The sequence below is a fragment of the Sesamum indicum genome, linkage group LG4 (genome assembly GCF_000512975.1).
Source record: "Sesamum indicum cultivar Zhongzhi No. 13 linkage group LG4, S_indicum_v1.0, whole genome shotgun sequence".
Taxonomy (NCBI): Eukaryota; Viridiplantae; Streptophyta; class Magnoliopsida; order Lamiales; family Pedaliaceae; genus Sesamum; species Sesamum indicum.
Window position 1 is genome coordinate 9,767,378 of NC_026148.1, and position 20,806 is coordinate 9,788,183.

Genomic DNA, 20,806 nt, shown 5'->3' on the forward strand with positions numbered 1-20,806 from the left:
AAATCATACTTTATTTTTTATTTTATTTAATATATATATATATTATATATATAAAAATACTATCATTATCTTTTATTTAAAAATATTATAATTATTTATCTGATTTTTCTAAAATTAAACGTTTCTAAAAAAATACGACTTTTAATTTACTAACAGCCCTTTAGTAAAATAACAAATGAAACTCCACAAAATTATGAGGTTTTGAATCCAAGTCTCATTAACGTACGTAGACATGTCTCTTTTATGATGGTTTATTTCTTTCAAGTTTATTATTTTATTTAAAAATTATTAATATATTTAATTGACTATTAAATATTTAAATATACGAATTAATGTTGTTAGTGTATTTTATTGTGTTTGGCAATTAATATTGTTGGTATGATTAAAGGGATTTCCATCCTTACATGTTTTTGGTCCCACTTATTTGAATAGTGAATGTTTGAACACAGTGTGGGTTTTTGGATCTTAGGACAAAAAATTGGAACCATAACTTTGTTAAAAAAAAAATAATAATTAGAATAATGGACCTTTAATTTGTTGCGTATTGATTCCTCTTGAGATTGTTGGTTGTCACAACCTAACTCATGCTTAACATCTAAGCACTTATCCTTTAGTCCTTTTCTTTTCCATTTTACATTATGTTTGGATTTATTATTTTTATTAAATATTTTTTTTTTAAAAATCTTACTTTATTAAAAAAATTAAGTATCAAATTTGAATGCTGTATATACGTATATACAAAAAATTTAGATCGAGTCAATCGAATAAAAGCCCTCCTTAAAATGATGTCTTCAGAATATTTCGAATCTTGTCAAAAAAAAACCTATTTTTAGTTGGCAAAACTAAAGGTATAGAGTCGAGTCCCACCACTTTATCATTACAAGAAAATGACTCAATAGCTATGAAAAAAAAAATTAATGCTAAAATCACCATATCTAATTAACAGATAAATTTTTTGCTGTAAATGTACAGCGTTTAATATATATTTTAAATAATTCGATGCTAAATTCATTATGATCAAGTAAATTTTTATTGCTAAATTCGTAATCAAGTATATTTTTATTACTAAATTTATTAGGAAGTTAATTTTACTTGTTAATTAACTCGGTGCTGATTTTTCTTTTCTTTTGTAGCTATTGAGTCGTTTTCTTGTAGTGTGTGAGTATTGATCTACTTTATAATAATTGTTAGTCTTACTGTAATAGTAATTATTGATTAATATTTTTACATATTTGATATTAACAATTGACGTTTTATTAATTGTTGTTGATTAAAACTGATATTGTCGATGAATTTATTGATTTGTTCGTCTTTACAGAGATAACAAATCGTTTACCGATTAGCACAAACAATTTGAAGTTTTAAATATTAAATTTATGAAAAAGCAATGGAAATAGATATGATAAAAAACGCTAATTGTATATTTTATTAGTAAAAATATTTTTTTTCCTCATATTTAAATATATCTAGTTGAATTTTGGATCCAAACAGTGCCTTGGAGAATTTTACTAGGAATATTGAAGACGTGATTCTGATCCACCAAAGAATTCAACATAAAGTGCTAATGCCCCAATCCCACGTTTTTTCTTTAAGCTATAAAAAGATATCAATAGTGACTCAATAATGCCATCATGCATTATGATGGAAATTCGAATAAAGTACTACTCCTAAAAGTAATATTTTAATTTTTCTTTTCATAATTTTCCTATATAAATACAATTGATTTAAATTAACAATGTTACATGTATTTATTAATCCCACAAGTATAATTTAAAAAATATTCGTTTTCTAAAATTATTTAATTTATTGGATATAATAAGAACTTGGACTTTCCAAGAATAGAAAAATAGAATAGTCATTTTTCTTCATAATGAATCTCATAATTAAAGGCAAAATTTTCTCAATCATTAGGACTCTAATTAGCTAAAACTTTTCACTAAAAATAAAAAGAATAAAAAAATAAAATAGTCATATTTCTTCATAATGAATCTCATAATTAAAGGCAAAATTTTCTCAATCATTAGGACTCTAATTAGCTAAAACTTTTCACTAAAAATAAAATATTTCGCCCCTCCGAAAATTAAAAAAAAAAAAAGGCTTATACACGTAAAAAGAATTCAGATATTTTTAAATTACACGACTTTTCGATGTTAATCAAAATACATATTCTTATAGTTTACGAATGTATACATTATATATATATATATATATATATATTTAAAAGCATTCAACAATCAACTAAAAAACGCTCGAACTTTCATGCATGTGACATAATGTTCGACTTCCTCGAAAACTGATTCATATTCTTTAGAACTTCTTCCGTCGTGGGAATGTTTGCGTTCCACTTATTATTATTCATTACTTAGCACCTCAACATATATTCTCATCTTAAAATTCAAACATATCCCAACCAAGAATAAGACATAAAGTTATTACATCAAACTTTTGCAAAATCAAACATGAAAATTTTGAGAAGTACCACATGTAAGAGAAGTATCATCAATGTGAGAAAGTGGTTGGTTTTGAATTTGATTCATAGCTTATTTCCAACACATGATCTCTCTGTCTCTCTCTCACACACACACCTAATGAATATTTTGGCAGAATGGTAAGTGAAAAAAGGTGCCTAACTTTTAATCCCACCATCCACATTGTGACCTTCCATTGAGCATAACTTTTGTTCATCAACTTTATCAGTGTCCTTTCTGATTTTCATGCACTCTTCACTTCTTTTTCCATGAGTGTAATGTATAGTTGGAGGAAAAATTAATGCTATTAATATAGTTTATATATATATATATGTGAATTGTTTTGTACTATTTAACATTTACTTCATTAATCGAATTTTATCATAACCCACGATTTCATTGGTAGATCAATGAATATCTGGTGGAATTGATCAATTGGGTATTGATTCTGGTCGAAGTCGCATTAACCTCTAAGAGCTGCTAAATTTCGAACAAGTGCTAGAACTTGAGAGAAAAAGTATAAGTTAGGCTTGTTAGGAAATCTCCAACTTAGACCTTTTGATGCTTTAATGCGAGTACGAGATCGAAGATATAAGACACAAATATATTTTCTAAAATTAACGTACTCGATTATAAAATGTCTGAAGTATTTTTATGGGTTAAATGTCTATATTTATACGGAACCACATGTCAAAATCTCCTTCTTCTAGGTGTCCCTGGTTCAACCCATGATACTGGGGCCATCAGGTTAGGTCGATGGAGGTCTAATTCAAACTGACTGAAAAGTGTGTAGGTTTTGATCCTATTTTAAAATTTTAAAGTCTTAGAGAATGTATTTCTGTATTTCGAACAACTTCCTTATTTAAAATAATTTTCATGAAACATACATATTTTACCCAATCAAGTACCTCGAAAAGCTTAAGAATATCACAAGAAATCACCAAAAACAGGTCAAGAAGGGTGAAAGCTCAATTAAATAGACAAACAAATTTAAATAAAGCCATCTAATTAAGCATAATTAATCATCTTCAATTTCTTGGAAATTTACCTAAGTCTTCTAATATTTTCTCCCATCATTATCTTTTTTTTAAATAATTTACAATAGTTGCTTGAAAAGGGACCTTGGGGTGGAACCTTTGAAAACTAGTACTTGCTACTATTTATCTAAGAACTTGTGTGGTCTCATCTCATTAGATATTGACTCCTCCTCCAAAAACATTTCCTTCTGCTCTATCCCTATTCTTGCAAATTTGGTCCCCTCTCTATCCTTATTTTATCACCCAAATAACAAGTTTTCTTATTTTTGTGTATATCTCATGTTTTAAATTGTTGTTTGATTAAATTTAATTTAAAAATTTTATAAATAAATACATCTTATAAGATGTTAGATCTTACTGTAAAAATAAGTTCATGAAATATTTACATAAAATAAAACTATAGAGTTTATAAGATATTAGTAATGACAATTTGTAATTAATTTGAATAAATTTTAATAAGATCTCATAAATAAGTTGGCTACAACTCCTTACTTTTTTAGGACTTATAAAATATTTTAATATATATATATATATATACTTAACACTTTATAATATTTTATAATCTTTCCAAAATCTTATACATATTTTTGAAAAACCTATAAATTCATCTAAACACTCTCTAAGGCGTACTAAATTTTATACATACCTATCACTCATATACTTCACTCTATATCCATTTAATTTAAGGTGAAGCGGACATGAAAAGAGTCCATGCCCGAAAAGACAAATATTGGTCAAGCAACGCTGAATACAGAAAATTTTAATTTGAATCGAATTCGAGCAAATATAATTTAAAAACTTTATTTTAAATACAATTTTTTGATTAAACCTAAATTCTATTTATTAAAAAGGAAAAGAAATTCAAACATCAGTACTTTCTTGTATGTTCTATAAAATTCTTGATTTATGTTCTTACTATGTTTTTTTTTTCTAGAAAAAGGGACATATGGTTGAGGATGAATTGGGCATAAATTTTGGTAGTATTGGGTGTTGGAGCTTGTGTGTGAAATACATATACAAATGTGTGGAGAGCATGAAGAATATGAACCACTTATCCCATGCCTAACTATGACTGTGCACACCACACATATGTTGTCTGCCTCTGCATCTGCTCCCAAACACCATCCTAACCTCCACATTATTACCACCTAATACTTCTCAATTACCATTAATATGCACTTATTTCTTCTTCACTTTACCTAATTAACAACCAACTTGCTTCACATCACTTCAGGTTGCTTTCACTATTCATTTTAATTTATTATGTTGCCTTACCACACTCTCCACAATAATTATATCAAACTTCACGGAAGAACGATGTAATTAACACTTTTTATTTTGATGATCTGGATTTGATGAAAGAATGAGGGAAATAAGAATTTCAAATGACTACACGTAAAAAGAATTTCAGATCCATCGTTATTACATAAAACAAAAATTTAAAATGAGAATAGAATTTATTAGTAAAATTGTAAATGTTAAGTTATTTTTCAAAATATACAAACTTTATTTTTTTTTAATTTTATTTTTATTTTCAAATCCCTCCGACTTTTATTATATCTACTTGCAACTTTTTCTATAAGTTATTTTCATGGTAAAAGTAAAAAATTATTCCAAACACCTTTTCAGTAACAAAATGAAAAAAAGAAAAAATATAAATTTGGAACGAGATAATGTTTATCTATTTTTTGTTTTAAATATAAGCTCGCAATTGAGGTTAAATTAGCTTCAATTTTGGTTCCGACGGCACATACTTTTAATAATAGTTATATGCTATGTTGGACATATTGCAGGTAAATTGTACGCTATTGAAGGTAAATAGTATGGATGAAATAAACCACAAAACAAAAAATGCAGTTTTGAAGATTTCGGATATTTTGTAACTGCAGTTAGAAAGATACCATATAAGTAGCACACATCAAGAAATCAACACTCGTAAAAGACAAAATATATAAAGTGAATCATAGTTAGATATATGTTAAACCAGCAATACTGTAACATAAGCAAACCATCACTTAAATTAAAAAAATATATAAGAATTTTTTTATTTTCTCGACATTTTCTAAGTAATTAATAATAACTCGTTCAATTAAATAAAATTAATATTTTATTTAATTTTTATTAGAACCACTACATAGAGACAGTTTTACTATGTATAAATAATTTTTATTCAACCTTATAAATATACGTTCTTAAATATTTATTATTATAGTCACGATTAAAATTGAAAAAAATTATGCACAACTTGGCAAGGGTTTGTACTAGTAAATATATAATAAATAAAGCAAATTGAGAACACAAATGACCTGAAGTGATTAGTGGGCCACTATCTTTTGATTGCTTTTCTATAAACTTTATATTAATAATTTTAAATAAAAAGATTATCAGAAAAATAAACAAAATGTATTTAAAGTAATATATGTTTATAAATATGAATTAATAATATGTTGGTTCCGAATTTAATCCTAATGCATTTTATCTATGATATTAAATTTCATATAATAATTAAATCTATCGAAAGATAAAAAATTTTATTTTAATTAATATTATATTGGAATAAGCATAAATGGAAGGTAAATTATTAAGAGTGTAATAAAAGTAATTTTGAAATATTAGGGTCTGAGGCTAGAGTTTGTGGGGGTCCCACCATCCAAATTGGTACTCATCAACGGCTGCAGCCCGGTTGCTCATTAACTAGTCAAATCAAGAGAATATTATGCGGCCACGTCATGCGCCCAGCCGAAACCTTTTCGCTTTCTGCGTTTCTCCTCCTTTCCCCCCATAAATGCGCCGTGCGCCGTAAATCTGGAGTATGTTGTCTGGATTATTTTCAACCGTCGATCTCCGGATAGATCCCCTGTCAGAACACGTGTCGATCGATGACAGGGATTATGCGTTTGTCAACGGATGCACGTGATCCAGCCGCAGAAATCCCCTGTTTCCTCTACTTCATCACACAAATGGATCACAAAATTTTTTATTTTTTTTTTCTTTCCCTCTCTCTCTTAAATAAGTTTGAATTTTAAGTATTTTTTAGTATTTGTTAGAAAAAAGAACAATAATTCCATTTTACCATTATTTTTTTATTTTTTTGCATCAAATTTCAGTCCTTCATAACATATATAATCAGAATTGATGTAATTTTCATCTTCACTAAAAAAACCTTATTTCTTATCATTCTCCAGTAAAAAAAATTCAGCCCATATTAGATTCGCCAAATTTAAGTTAAGTGAATACACAATTTAACAAGAGTAAATGATCACATAAAAAGTATAATAACACTAACAATAATTATGTCTATTTCAACGCAATCAAATTCGATTCAAATAAAAATTTTCGTCGTTAACAAGTGAATGTTGTGAAATTTGGCACTGTGTATTAGTGATATGGATAGAGATGGGAGGGAGGGATATTAGTGGTAGAGGTTGGAATTCTCTAGGAATATATAATTATAAAATTAGGTTTAGTCGAATCAAATCAATCACGCAATAAGTATGATATACATATTAAGTGATTTTTAATTTATACACCAATGACATGTAAATATAGTATATTTATCATATAATTTATTAAGATATAACTAAATTGAATAGGGACTGAAATTTTCCCTATAAAATGACTTTAGTTTGTAGGTTGTAGGTTAGAGGGGGGGGGGGGGGGGGATGGATACCAAAAACATGATCTAAAATGAATGGGCTCTCTCTCACAAGTTGCCTTACCTTATCTTAGTTGAAATGGGGAAAGTGGACCCTAACACCTCATTCCACAAACCCCACCATCACAACCAAATAATTGTTCTACTATGGAGGGGTGATATGATACCGAATATATTGTGTTTTTGGCACTAGGATTTTGATTATTTGCACTTTTAGTCCAAATTAACTCTTTTCTTGGCCGTCGATCGTATATATATATATATATATATATATATATACATATATGTACAAACACATGTGCAAATATTTATATTTCACTTTAACTTCAAAAAATGCGAAATTATTTTATGACGAGAATTTCTTGGATTCACAAGTTTCAAATTCATTAACATAGTCTTTAGGGTCCTAACAAATTTATTTGTATTTAGCATATTCCAACATGTATTTGAAAGTACCCATTTGATTTCGCTGCCATCCATCAATACCTTTATTATGTCGATGTCGTAGATCACCCAATAAAATAGTCAAAATTGAAGAGTCGAGAGCGATGTACTTGGCCCATATCTCGACCTAGTTCTCTCATTATTTTTTTATTATTACTAGTTTTTCTTTGTTAGATTTACACAAATTAAACATCATAATTCAAAGTAGATAAGAGAATAAGATTCTTATTATAAGATATTTGCAATATGGTATTGAATAAATTAGAATAGGACAGGTGAGAAATCCAGCCCAACTTTTTCCACTCTAAGTCTTTGTGGTCCTTCATAAATGATGTGAGAGTGATACAATAATACATCCATTTCAATAATTTTTTCATCTTTACTACGCCCAAAAAATTAAATAAATAATGATAATCTAAACCTTTATTTTATCTAATAATCTAAGATCCAATATACAAGAACAAGGCCTGTATTAGTACTTCATTTGCTACAAAGCCCAATAGAAAGCCCAAAATAGAAAGCCCATAATCGTGGGCCGGGCTAACCTCTAAAGTCCAAAGCAAAGGTCCAATCTTAATAGTCTATGTTGTAGGTCCCGTTGCAGACCTCACAAAGGTTGGTAAAATATTAAATCAAAGATGTTTCTTTACAATTTTAATTAAGAGCAATTAATGAATTTCCATTAATGGGCCAAGTTGATTAATTTAATTTATTTTATTAAATAGTAATTATATAATAATTACATCAATATCTAATAATAATAAATCAATTATAATAACAAATACTCACACATTCCGTGAAATTTGAACCCATTATATTTAGTCGTTAATTTAATTTATTTCAATTTTGCAAGAGGGCTTTGATGTGGAGGTCGGAAGATATTGGATTTCAAATATAAAATATTCAGTCAATTTATATTTTTCTTTAAAGTAAATTTCACTATATAATTATCTATTTACATATATTCTTTTTATTTATTTTATTTTATTTTCTAGATTGGATTTGTGGGACATTAATCATGTTAAAAAAAAAAATAGATTAATTCCGTAAAAGAACCAAATCGAATCAAACTGAATTTTGTTCGATATTTATTGAACGAAAACGAATAATTCGATTTGATATTCAATATGTCATTTTTAATATTTCGATTCGATTTTACTGAGCGAACACCTTATTTTATATTTGTGGACGAGAGTTAAAATAAAAATAAAGCATGGATTAAATGCAAGTGACCTCACTCATACCTAACCATATTTATTTATTTTATCCATAATTGTGTATTTAGATACTTACAAATAACATCTCATCCACCTACTACAACTACTATTTCCATTATTAGTGATAAAAATATATATAATTATTAGAGGTCATGTGTTCGAATCCTATTTTATGTATAGAATGTTGTTCTACTGTATATTTAGGTGTTGTTTAGATCTTATTTATCTAATATTATTAATTAGGGTATGATTGTTGTAATTATCGTTTTAAATAGAAAAAAACATGATATATAGTTCAAATTGTTCAGACAAATATCAACAACTGAAGGGGACAAGAAATGCTTACTTAGATGACTTTTTCAGTCATGAAATCAATGAACAATAAATTTAAAAATGAGATGGAAGATCTGTATGATATATCGTTACATGATATAGCGTAAAATTTTCAAATTTGGCTCAATTATTAATGAATTTTATGAATTGAAATAACACAATGCACGACTTCGATAATTTTAATGTGTATGTAATTCGTCATGACATGTAAATTTGTTCTTATCGAACGTGTCAATTATAATTTTTATTTATTTAAACAAAAATATTAGTGAAAAATTTTACTTTAGTAAATTTTCAATTCCTCAAATTTTTATTTTTGACCTAAAAAGTTCCAATTTTTCAATTCTATGCCGATTTGAATGTAGACATCCATTCTTGATTAAAAAGACGATTAAAGTACTTCCGTCTAATTATTTCAGTATCTGTTGGTCACGTGCCAACCAACGAATTAATAAATGTTCGTACTCAATTCTATTTTATTTTTTCTTTTGGAACGATAAATTATAGGAATTAAAAAGTTTATAATTAAACTAAAAAATAAATTATTCGTTTTTATTTATTTTGGGATGATGAAACTTAATTCCAAAACATGAATTTGTTTAAAATAATACAAATTGGGTGAGTGTTTTAATTTTGAAGATAGAATTTGATATAAATAAGTACTCATTTTGAAGTTAGATAAAATAAAATATAAAATGCAATATTAATTTAAAATAGAAGATTTTTGACTTATAAAAGAGGCATATTACATTCTCGTATCCTAAGATTTGGTGTAATTATACATAAACATTCTTTAAAAGATTAGATCTAGTACGCCTCAGACTTTCTTCTGTCTAACAAATAAGTCCTTCTGTTAGTCAAAATTAACTGAATTTGCTTATATTAATAAAAAAAATTAAAAAATTATCTGTAGTTGACTTATTACTGATTTATTGCAAATCAAATAGATCTTTTTATGATCAAATTACCCTCATACATCTTCACGTGTTAATGTATGCGATGAGGTATATTTTCACTGTTATAAGGGTAGTTTAATCAGAAAAAATTGTTTGATCTGCTATACGTGAGTAATAAGTCAGTTGAGGGTAAATATCAAATTTTCATTCAGTTTTTTTTTGGTTAATATCAACAAATTCAATGAACTAGGACTAACGGAGGGACTTATTTGTTAGACGGAAGCAAACCTCATGGGTACTAGATATAATTTTTCAAAACACATGTAATTTATGTATAATTACATTAAATCTCAGGGGTTCAAATACAGTGCACTAATTACACCGTACCTAATAAAGTATGAAACCTTTTTTTATCCAAATCGATTAAACCAATTATATAACAAGTGAATCGTACTTGTCCTATAATTGATCACTTTTCTTGAATTGTGCACTAATTATACAATTATTATATTATACTTATCATATAATTAGTCTAAAGTTAGAATATTCCTAAAGTATGGGGGGTTTTATTTCATTTTCCGAAAGTTTAGGGGTTCAAATGCGAATACTGAAAAGCCCAACCCCTGAAACCTTATATAGACACAACGAATAACGCATGCCCTTCGCCTATCTCACGTCGCACATAACTAACTACTTACACACACAGATACACATGGGTGCGTGTGTGTGAGAAACTGAGCCGAGGATTACAGACTGATCATTCAGTCATCCATACTCCTCTTGTCCGTTGCTTAATTTCCGGTCATTTTCAAATGGAGGCGCCGCTGCTTGAGCGGCGGAGCACCGTCGAGCTGATCGGCGATGACGGAGACTACCTTCCGGTGAGACGGACGGGGGAATGGCGGAGAGTTATCTGCATAGAAACGGTGAAGTTATGGAGGATAGCCGGACCCATTGCATTCCAAATCCTCTGTCAGTTCGGGACCAACTCCGTCACCGCCATATTCGTCGGACATCTAGGAGATATTGAGCTCTCCGCTTTTTCGATTGCTGTATCCGTCATCGGAACATTCTCTTTCGGCTTCATGGTTAGTGACTCTTTAAACAGAATATTTTCTCTTTTTGTTTAGAAATGAATGCTTCATTTAGTCAATATTATGCTTAACAAACTACTAAAGGAAAGTAGTATTATGCAGTTAAGTTTGTGTTAGAAGCGTATGCAGGGTGTTACTCTGTTCGTTTTTTCATCAGAATTTGCTTATATTCTTTTAGCTATTCTTATATTTATTCCTATCATCCTATGAGTAGCTACAACATCTTATTCCGCTAAAATCATTATAATGATGTTATCGTCCTTTTGTTTCAAGCCAAAAAAATGGGGGCGCATAGATGGAATCATGATTTCTTTTTCTCTTTTTTGCTGCCTTTTCTGGATTTATGTGTGGGCATAAAGATTTAGAGAACGCAGCTTTATTAGTGAGGAAATTTAATAAATTAAATACATCAGTTATGCATATATACAATGTGTACGATATGAAAAGTGAGAAGGAAACTCACTGTACTGGCCTCAAAATATTTTAATAAAGAATGTGGTGTTTTGTAATAGTAAAATGTTTTCTTCTTTATAAGGGAGAAAATAAAATATTGAATTTTGATCTCTCAGTAGATAACTGTTATCAAAACAATTAAATGTGAAGTCTACGCTAAATAATTGTGACAACACAATCAATGGTGTTAGCAAATGCATAATTAGTGGCGTTCAAACATAGAACCGGACAAACTTAACTTTCTTACAATGAAGGAAAACGAAGTGGGGTGAGTGAGTGGAAGCCCATAACTTGACAAGGTTGATTGATCGTGCCATGGCAAACCTATTTCTTTATTGTCAATATTGTTACCTGAAATCTACAAGCATATTTTGTAGGCAGCCAACCCTGTCTCCATAATGAGAGTTGACCATTCATGTAATAGCCATATAATAAATTAAAGAAATAATAAGAAGACTTAGTGGGCAGCAAAAAGGAAAATGTATGTCCATCTTATTAAAGATCTTGGCACCAGATCCATTAAGAAAGTAGCCTTTCTGCAGGATGGAGAGCTCCATTCCTGGTCCACTTGATGTTTGGCATCAATGTATATATATATATGTATATATATATTCTTTTCAGTATAAGGTCATTAGCACTTGCTATTTTTTTCTATCTTAATTCAAGCAATAATTTCTTAGCAGTTCAAAGTTTTTATAACATTTAGGACTTTGAGATTTGAGACTTAAAAATAATAGTCTACAGGAATTACCAGAGATTTAGAAGCAGTTTTAATTTTTAGGCCATGTTTGGGGTGGCTTGCAGCTATATGGATTTTATATTTGAAATTCTATAGGATGTTCTATTTCAATTAATATATACATGTTGCGCGTATAAAGTTATAAAATAGATGAAATAATTTTTATATAAGTAACATGTTTATGTTAATTGGAATAGAAGATGTAATAAGATTCGGAATAGAAAATTCTAAATGGGGTTAGAGTATGATTAAGACTGATTGTACTGTCGAAAAATTCTAGTATAGATCAGGTTTGACTAAACCAAATCAATCACAGAACAAGTGTGATACACTTACTATGTGATTGGTTACTTTCCCTTAACTTTACACCAGTCACACGACAAGTGTATTACACTTGCCATATGATTGATTTAATTTTGATCCAAACAGGTTTGTATTAGAATTTACCCAGTACTGTTTGGTCTGGTAGATGAATTTAGGCATTTGAATATTCCAGTTTATGAAAGAGTCGCCGTATACAATTGGAAGTAAGATTTATGGATGCAGGAAATGGTTAAATGATATCTAATTTGAATTAGTCAAGCATGTCTAAATATGTCGTAAGTTGAGTGGATAAATTGATGAATAGCCTGTTAAGAATGCAAAAAACTCTCAGAGAAATGTTTAACATTTTATCTCTAGTTTGCTTGCCAAATTTCTGCTGCAATTTCTTAGTTAATAAATTCGAGCGACGCCAGTTCTATTTCATTAACGAGAACTTTTGGGATTCAGTAACGCTTAAGCACGCTGATTCCAGATATTCTGACTGTGATTTTCTCATGCTCATATCCTAAGATCTGACCTAAATATGAACGGAGTTAATCTGATGTACATTTACTGTAGCTTGGCATGGGGAGTGCCCTTGAAACGCTGTGCGGCCAGGCATTTGGTGCGGGTCAAGTTCACATGCTGGGCATCTATATGCAACGCTCAATCCTAATCCTATCGGCCACTTGTGTCCTCCTTTTGCCGCTCTACGTATTTGCCACACCTGTCTTGAAGCTTCTCGGCCAAGAGGACGATATTGCAACGCCAGCTGGGTTATACACACTACTAATTGTTCCTCAACTTTTTTCCTTTGCTGTCATATTTCCCACCCAGAAGTTTCTACAAGCCCAGTGCAAAGTCTCTGTTCTTGCATGGATAGCCTTTCTTTCTCTGATTTTTCAAGTTATTCTGTGTTGGTTATTTGTTGCTGTGCTCGGTTTGGGCGCCATCGGTGCAGCCTTGGCACTTGATATAACAAGCTGGGGTGCAGCCGTAGCACAGTTTATTTACGTCGTGGGATGGTGCAAGGATGGTTGGAAGGGGTTCTCTTGGTCTGCATTCAAAGAGATATGGGCGTTTGTTAGGCTGTCACTCGCATCTGCTGTGATGCTGTGCCTGGAAATTTGGTATATGATGAGCATTATTGTTCTGACTGGCCATCTCAACCATGCTGTCACTGCAGTTGGTTCCCTTTCTATTTGGTGAGTTCCAACTTTTGGCATCTACTCATAATACCTTTTATTGCGAAGCTGCAGATTTCAACTTCCCAATTTCGGACTGTTCGTGCTTTCAGCAAAAAGAACTTTCTCCAGAAGATAACTAGCTAAGTTATTGAATGTCAATGAAAGTGGAAAACTAGCCAAGTAAATTAACCTAAATGCCCATGGAGATGATTTACTTATTGTTCGATGAACTACATGAATGTGTTATGTGTAAAATTGTAATAATCTACTTCAGATCACACTATTTGTTCCGGCAATCTCTGTTGTACACAAGTCAGAATCTAACCCATGTTGTTTCCTTTATCTTGCAGCATGAATATCAATGGGTGGGAATCCATGATTTTCATTGGAATCAATGCTGCCATAAGGTAAGAATTACAGATGCTATTGGACATTTTCAATCAGATTCTTTATATATGCATGTGATTTCAGATAGACACTTTCTCTTCCTTAACACTTGATGACGACTCCATTCCTCAAATGCATCTATTCTGGTCTGCTCATCATCAAGACCTGTTGGTTTCCTGTTATTTTCCATTTCAGTGTTCGAGTCTCAAACGAGCTTGGATTGGGACATCCAAGAGCCACCAAATACTCTGTCTATGTTACAGTCTTCCAGTCACTCCTGATTGGAATTCTCTGCATGATTATTGTCCTCGCCACTAGAAACCATTTCAGCATAATTTTTACTGATAGCAAAGATATGCAACAAGCGGTTGCCCACCTTTCAGGCCTTCTTGGGATCACAATGGTTCTCAACAGCGTCCAGCCAGTAATATCAGGTATACATCAGATTTCTCATATACTGCAGGAACATCTATCACCTGTACCAAAAATATCAAGAAAACCGCCTTTCGCATGTCTACAACCTTAAGTTTTTGAGCTCTCTTACAGGTGTTGCAGTCGGAGGTGGATGGCAAGCTCTAGTGGCTTACATTAACTTGGGTTGTTACTACATTTTTGGTCTTCCTCTGGGATATATTCTTGGTTATGTGGCTAATCTTGGAGTGGTGGTAAGAATTTCCAAGAACTATTTAACTTCTACATTACTCTATACTTTACAATTACCCTCTTCCCACATAGCATCAATTCTGAAATCCCCTTTATGCTCATACTTTTGTTCAATTCCAGGGACTTTGGGGAGGAATGATTGCTGGAACGGCTCTACAGACCTTGCTGCTTTTGCTCGTTCTTTATAAAACCAACTGGAAAGCAGAGGTCAGTTTTGATTCTTAATGGCTGTTCTTTCCTAGCTAAAACCAGAAACACCAATTTTCAAGAATTTGTCTCCAATGGATCCATGCAGGTGGAGCAGACCACAGAACGGATGCGAAAGTGGGGAGGGCAAGACATTGCAAGTGAAAAGCCAGCTAATGGACATCTCCCTATCACCAATGGAAGGCATTAGGGGAGGTGATGTTTCCAGCAATGAAATTCAACATTTAGCATCATCATTTTCGTTGTATTTGCTTGTGATCATATGTTTCTTTGCTTTTCGCTAACGTCAAGAGCTTGGACCGGCTATCTGCATGTATTTTTAGTGTCCCATTACTTGCAAATTTTCAGCTTAATTAAGTGAGGAAAGCCTCGGATTTTTTCTTGAAGTTGTTTGATCCAAGTCTTGAGATGAAACCTATTAATTTGTGCTATCTGAGTCTTTACGAAAACCATTCTTGGGAAAATAAAATGCAAGTCTAACACCTTTAGATAAACCACGGAATGTTTATCTTACTTTATTTGAATTTATTATAATTTATTTTATAATGTTTAGTTATATTAATAGATTGCTTAGTTGCTCAATTTATTGAAATATTGATATAATCATGCAATTATAACTTCTAAAGAAAAACCCTCTAAGCATTCCAAAATCCACGTTTTATCGACTCAAAAATATCTTCAAGTCATTTTGATCGTTGATTTCAATAAATAAAAAACGATCTTGATTTATTCATCCATCATAATGTAATTTATCTATTCAAATGAATTTATAAGTATCCCAATTTCCAAACCTATTCCAAGTAATTACCATCTCTTACTTCATTGAACATACATTCAACACGTGCATAATAATGATATTATGTATTTTATTTAAAAAAAAATTATACACATATCATTCACACATTTTTTATACTAACATATTTTTCTTCTACCTCTCTTCACTGACACACATTCTTTATACTAACTCGAGCTTCGCAAGGCCGCCTCTCAAGTCTAACCCCAACAACTCCGACTTCTTTTCCAACTTCACACCTCTAAAAAACACACACTATTTGAGAAATAAAATCCCATGTTCAGACACGCACCTCTTCTCCACATGGATCCATTAATGACAGTATTAGGGTTGCATTATAAAATACATTATCCACAAGGAAAGTCTTGATTTAAATATATGGATCCAACACTTTAATAGAAAATAATCAGACTTCAGACGCTTCATCTAAGATGTTACCCAACTCTTCATTTTAAGAAAGTTTCACCTAACAATTTTTTTTTTTAATATACCTCCAAATTACTAGGAATGTATTTTTTTATAAATCACAATAATCGTGCTACTAACAACCACTTCAATCGTATTTAGTGCCCGTTTGGTTCTGTAATTATGCCGACCAAGTGATTTCTTGTGTTGTTCGGCTTTATTTTTTTGGGTAAATATCGCTTTTGGTCTCTTAATTATGCCACTTATTCGAATGGGTCCCTCATGTTTTATTCTTATCATATTTTGTACCCCACGTTTAGAAAATTCCATCAAATTTAGTCCAACCCCTAAATATTTGTTAAAACTATTGAATTTGTTAAAAAAAAAAAAACAATAGAATGAACCCGCGCCCTTAATAAAACAGATGTTATAAAACATGTCAAAAATCATGCTAAAATATCTCAAAATTAACTATTCTAATAACCATCTCAAATTCCTATATATCCTAATAAAAAAGAGAGTTAATTAGACTCCCCTCCTCTGAATTTAGGTATAATTATATATAGAATTCCGTAATTTGGTAAATTATATGTAACACCTATGAGGTTTTGCTTCCGTCACACAAATAAGTTTTTCCGTTTCAAATTTTTTTGAATTTATTGATATGTACAAAAAATTAGAAAAATTTTGTATATACTCCTAATTGACTTATTATTAATTTATTGTAGGTCAAATAAATTTTTTTATGACTAAATCAACCTTATACATCTTTAGGCGTTAATTCATGTGAGGAGGTATATCTTCACTGTTATAAGGATAGTTTAGACGGAAAAAATTGTTTGACCTGCAATAATTTGGTAATAAGTCAATCGAGTATAAATATAAATTTTTATTCATTTTTTTTATTAGTATCAATAAATTCAGTGAATTTTGAGTGACATAAGAGTTTGCCAGATATAATTTTTGAAATCATAAAAAATCTATATTTAATTACATCGAACCTTGTAAAAGAAAAGCATAATTATTCCTATTTTATACAGTTCATATATATAATTTTAAAATTAAAATTTAATTTCGTACACGTACCACTTATATATTGCGTTTGAGTTGGATTGATTTGGAATCTGAAATTTATTCATTAGTTCTAAACGTGCAAAACCCGGACGCAGCTCCCCCTGGCGTGATTCTCGCTTGGGTTCAAATCCCTGTAAGAGTCTACAGACTGGAGAGAAGCAGTATTGATTAATCTATCTCATTGCACCAAGCTGTCCTTTCCTCGTTTAATGGAGGCGCCGCTGGTGGAGCGGAGCTCTGCCAATCTCCACCTGATCGGTGATGATGGCGACTACCTTCCGGCAACGGGGCTGAAGGCATGGTGGAGGATTTTCTGTATAGAATCAGTGAAGTTATGGGGAATTGGTGGCCCCATAGCCTTCCAAATCGTGTGTGAATCCGCCATCGAGTCCATCGCCACCATGTTCGTCGGACATATCGGTGATACTGAACTCGCCGCCTTCTCTATTGCACTCTCGGTTATCACCACATTCTCTTTTGGCGTCATGGTCAGCAACTCACATCTTTTTCTGTTTCATTCTCTACAGCATTGGAATTTCCATTTTGTTATTGGATTTGAAGTATTTGTACGTATGGAGTTAAAGAGTATATTCCTCTCCTAGTGAAAGTAATTGATTTCACAGAATGGTCAGGAGGACTACAAATGCAGTTTCGCCTGTTTTCATTGGTAGTAACATTTCTTCGTAGTAGTAACTCAGAACTTTTAGTACAGTTGAGTTCAGTTTTGCTGGTGTTGCGGATGAGCAAATGGCGGTGGGGTGGTGGCGAGGGTGATCCTTTTGATTAGTTAGTTCTTGGGAAATAGAAACTTGTCGTTTTATCTGAAATCCCCTTTCTTCTACTCTGTGTGAATGGAATTTAAGGGTTTCAATTAATGTGCATCAATGATACATCAGAAAAAGAGTAGAGAGACTGAAAATGGCAGGTGGAGCAACTAATACTGTGTTGAATTAATATTATTGATTGAATGTAGAAGCTTTCTTCTTGACATGTCCAGTAAGCAACCACTTCAGGTCATGAGAATAAAAATCCTAATTAAAGAATTACATAATTCATTAGACTCATAAATAATGGTGCTTTATCTTGAAATTGGTGGAGAGGAACATGAAGCCTGATTTGGATTTTGAATTATGTTTAGCTTGGGATGGCAAGTGCTCTAGAGACACTATGTGGCCAGGCGTTTGGTGCTGGAAAAATTGAGATGCTCGGGACTTATATGCAGAGATCAATGATAATTCTGTTCGCCTCTTGTGTCCTCCTTTTGCCGCTTTATTTTTTTGCTACCCCAATACTTAAGCTCCTTGGCCAGCAAGATGAGATAGCAAATCTTGTGGGACCATACTCACTCATAACTATTCCTCAATTGTTTTCATTAGCCGTGTCTTTTCCAACCCAAAAGTTTCTTCAAGCACAGAGCAAAGTCTCTGTGCTTGTGTGGATAACATTTCTTGCTATGATCTCACAAATTTTCCTTTGTTGGCTCTTCATTTATATATTTCGCTGGGGAACAACGGGTGCTGCTGTTGCATTTGATATAACAAGTTGGGGAGTTGCAATTGCACAATATATTTATGTGGTCTGTTGGTGCACGGATGGCTGGAAGGGATATTCTTGGTCTGCATTTAGTGAGATATGGGCCTTTGTGAGGCTATCCGTTGCATCTGCTATCATGCAATGCCTGGAGATCTGGTATATGACAAGTATAGTAATCCTTACTGGCCATCTAAGTAATTCTGTAACTGCAGTTGGTTCCCTTTCTATTTGGTGAGTTCCTATTTGTTACAACCTCGTTTACCATAAATATATGAATGTATGTAGACACACCTGTTCACAGACACCCACAGCAATACTGAGTAGAAGATTTATCATGTCTAACTAATGTACGACGACTTATTTCTGTTTTCATCACAATGGGAGGGAGATTATATAAACTACTCCAGAACAACACTCTTCAAAGCCGTGTAATCTGTATAACATTATATATAATATATAACCTTACTTCACTTTGTGGTTGATATTCATGGGAATGTATTCAGATATTGATCTTTTCTCTGGTTTATGTTTCAGCATGAATGTGAATAACTGGGAACTTATGGTATTCATTGGAATCAATGCTGCTATAAGGTAAAAGTGAAGATGCTTATCATGCTTTAGAGTTTGTCGTGGCCTTCATTCATAACCTATCAAGTCTTGTAGTGCACATGATGCAGCCAAGTTCCGGAGATATAATGCGAATGCAACTAATTGATGAAAGAGATTTATACTTTCTTAGTGAAAAGAACATCTAATCTTTTCTGTTTCTTGCTTTTCCACTGTGTTAAGTTTATAGGCTTGAACCTTTTCACTGCCGAATCTTTTCTTTCTCAGTGTTCGAGTTTCAAATGAGCTTGGATCAGGACATTCCAGAGCAGCTAAATATTCAGTCTATGTCACTGTCGTCCAGTCACTCCTTATTGGGATTCTTTGCATGATTATTGTCTTTGCCACGAGAAATCATCTAGCTATAATATTTACTGACAGCAAAGCTATGCAACGAGCCGTTACACACCTTTCAGGTCTTCTTGCAATTACAATGCTTCTCAACAGTGTCCAGCCTGTGATATCAGGTGTGATTCTATTAAAGTGTAATACATATGTTTGTCTATGATTGATCTTCAATGATCGTCCGTCCTTCCTGTCTCATCTCAATGTTGGAGTCACTTTGCAGGGGTTGCCATAGGAGGTGGGTGGCAAGCACTGGTAGCCTACATTAATTTGGCTTGTTATTACATATTTGGTCTTCCTCTAGGATACGCTCTTGGTTATGTGGCTAATATGGGAGTGATGGTAATTTTTACTTTTGAAGTTCTAACTCTGCTCTTGATTTAATGCTAACCTTTTTAAATTAAACATGCACCCCTACTTCCTCTAATTCTTGACATAAATTTTGCAAAAGCACTCTGTCAAATCCTGCACACTTTATGTAGGTTTACTTCTATGTCCATCGCTTTCAGCAGCAACTACATATCTTCCGTTCCCTTGTTTAAACAGCTGTCATATGCCATTTTTGTTGAACTTTTTTCCGTACGTGAAGGGCCTTTGGGGTGGCATGGTAGCTGGAATGGCTCTCCAGACGCTTCTACTGTTGCTGATGCTTTATAGGACAAACTGGAACGATGAGGTCAGTGATAATGGTTTCTAACTCTTCTCTTAACTATAAGTGATTTCTGTATCATGTAGAGAAGCCTGAAATTGCAGGTTGAGAAGACGACTGAGCGCATATCGATATGGGGAGGGCAAGACATTGTGAACGGGATATGAGTGAAAGCGCAGCTGCTTGTTCCATAAACAGAATTCCTTAACAAAGAGTATCTTCTCTAGAGGAACTTGATCCTCATTAGCTAATTTAATAGGTTCACTAATTGCAATAATCTTTTTCCCTTGTGTTTTTGAGGTTGCTCTTTGGAGATGT

General features: G+C 31.9%; 2 protein-coding genes across 2 annotated transcripts in view; both read left to right on the forward strand.

Annotated features, from left to right (window-relative positions):
• Window positions 10,732-15,465, forward strand: LOC105160450 (protein DETOXIFICATION 35). The gene is made up of 7 exons (XM_011077822.2): window positions 10,732-11,138; window positions 13,219-13,844; window positions 14,177-14,233; window positions 14,409-14,647; window positions 14,760-14,878; window positions 14,997-15,083; window positions 15,172-15,465. Exons 1-7 carry the CDS (start codon window positions 10,863-10,865, stop codon window positions 15,271-15,273), a joined length of 1,506 nt encoding a protein of 501 aa, XP_011076124.1. The 5' UTR covers window positions 10,732-10,862; the 3' UTR covers window positions 15,274-15,465.
• The window catches only part of LOC105160451 (protein DETOXIFICATION 35), a gene marked incomplete in the record, with an annotated part of 3,821 nt that continues 434 nt past the window's right edge, over window positions 17,420-20,806 (forward strand). The window contains 7 exon segments of the mRNA XM_011077823.2: window positions 17,420-17,843; window positions 18,494-19,119; window positions 19,423-19,479; window positions 19,723-19,961; window positions 20,063-20,181; window positions 20,429-20,515; window positions 20,593-20,806. Of these exon segments, the coding sequence (XP_011076125.1) occupies window positions 17,565-17,843; window positions 18,494-19,119; window positions 19,423-19,479; window positions 19,723-19,961; window positions 20,063-20,181; window positions 20,429-20,515; window positions 20,593-20,655 (1,470 nt within the window).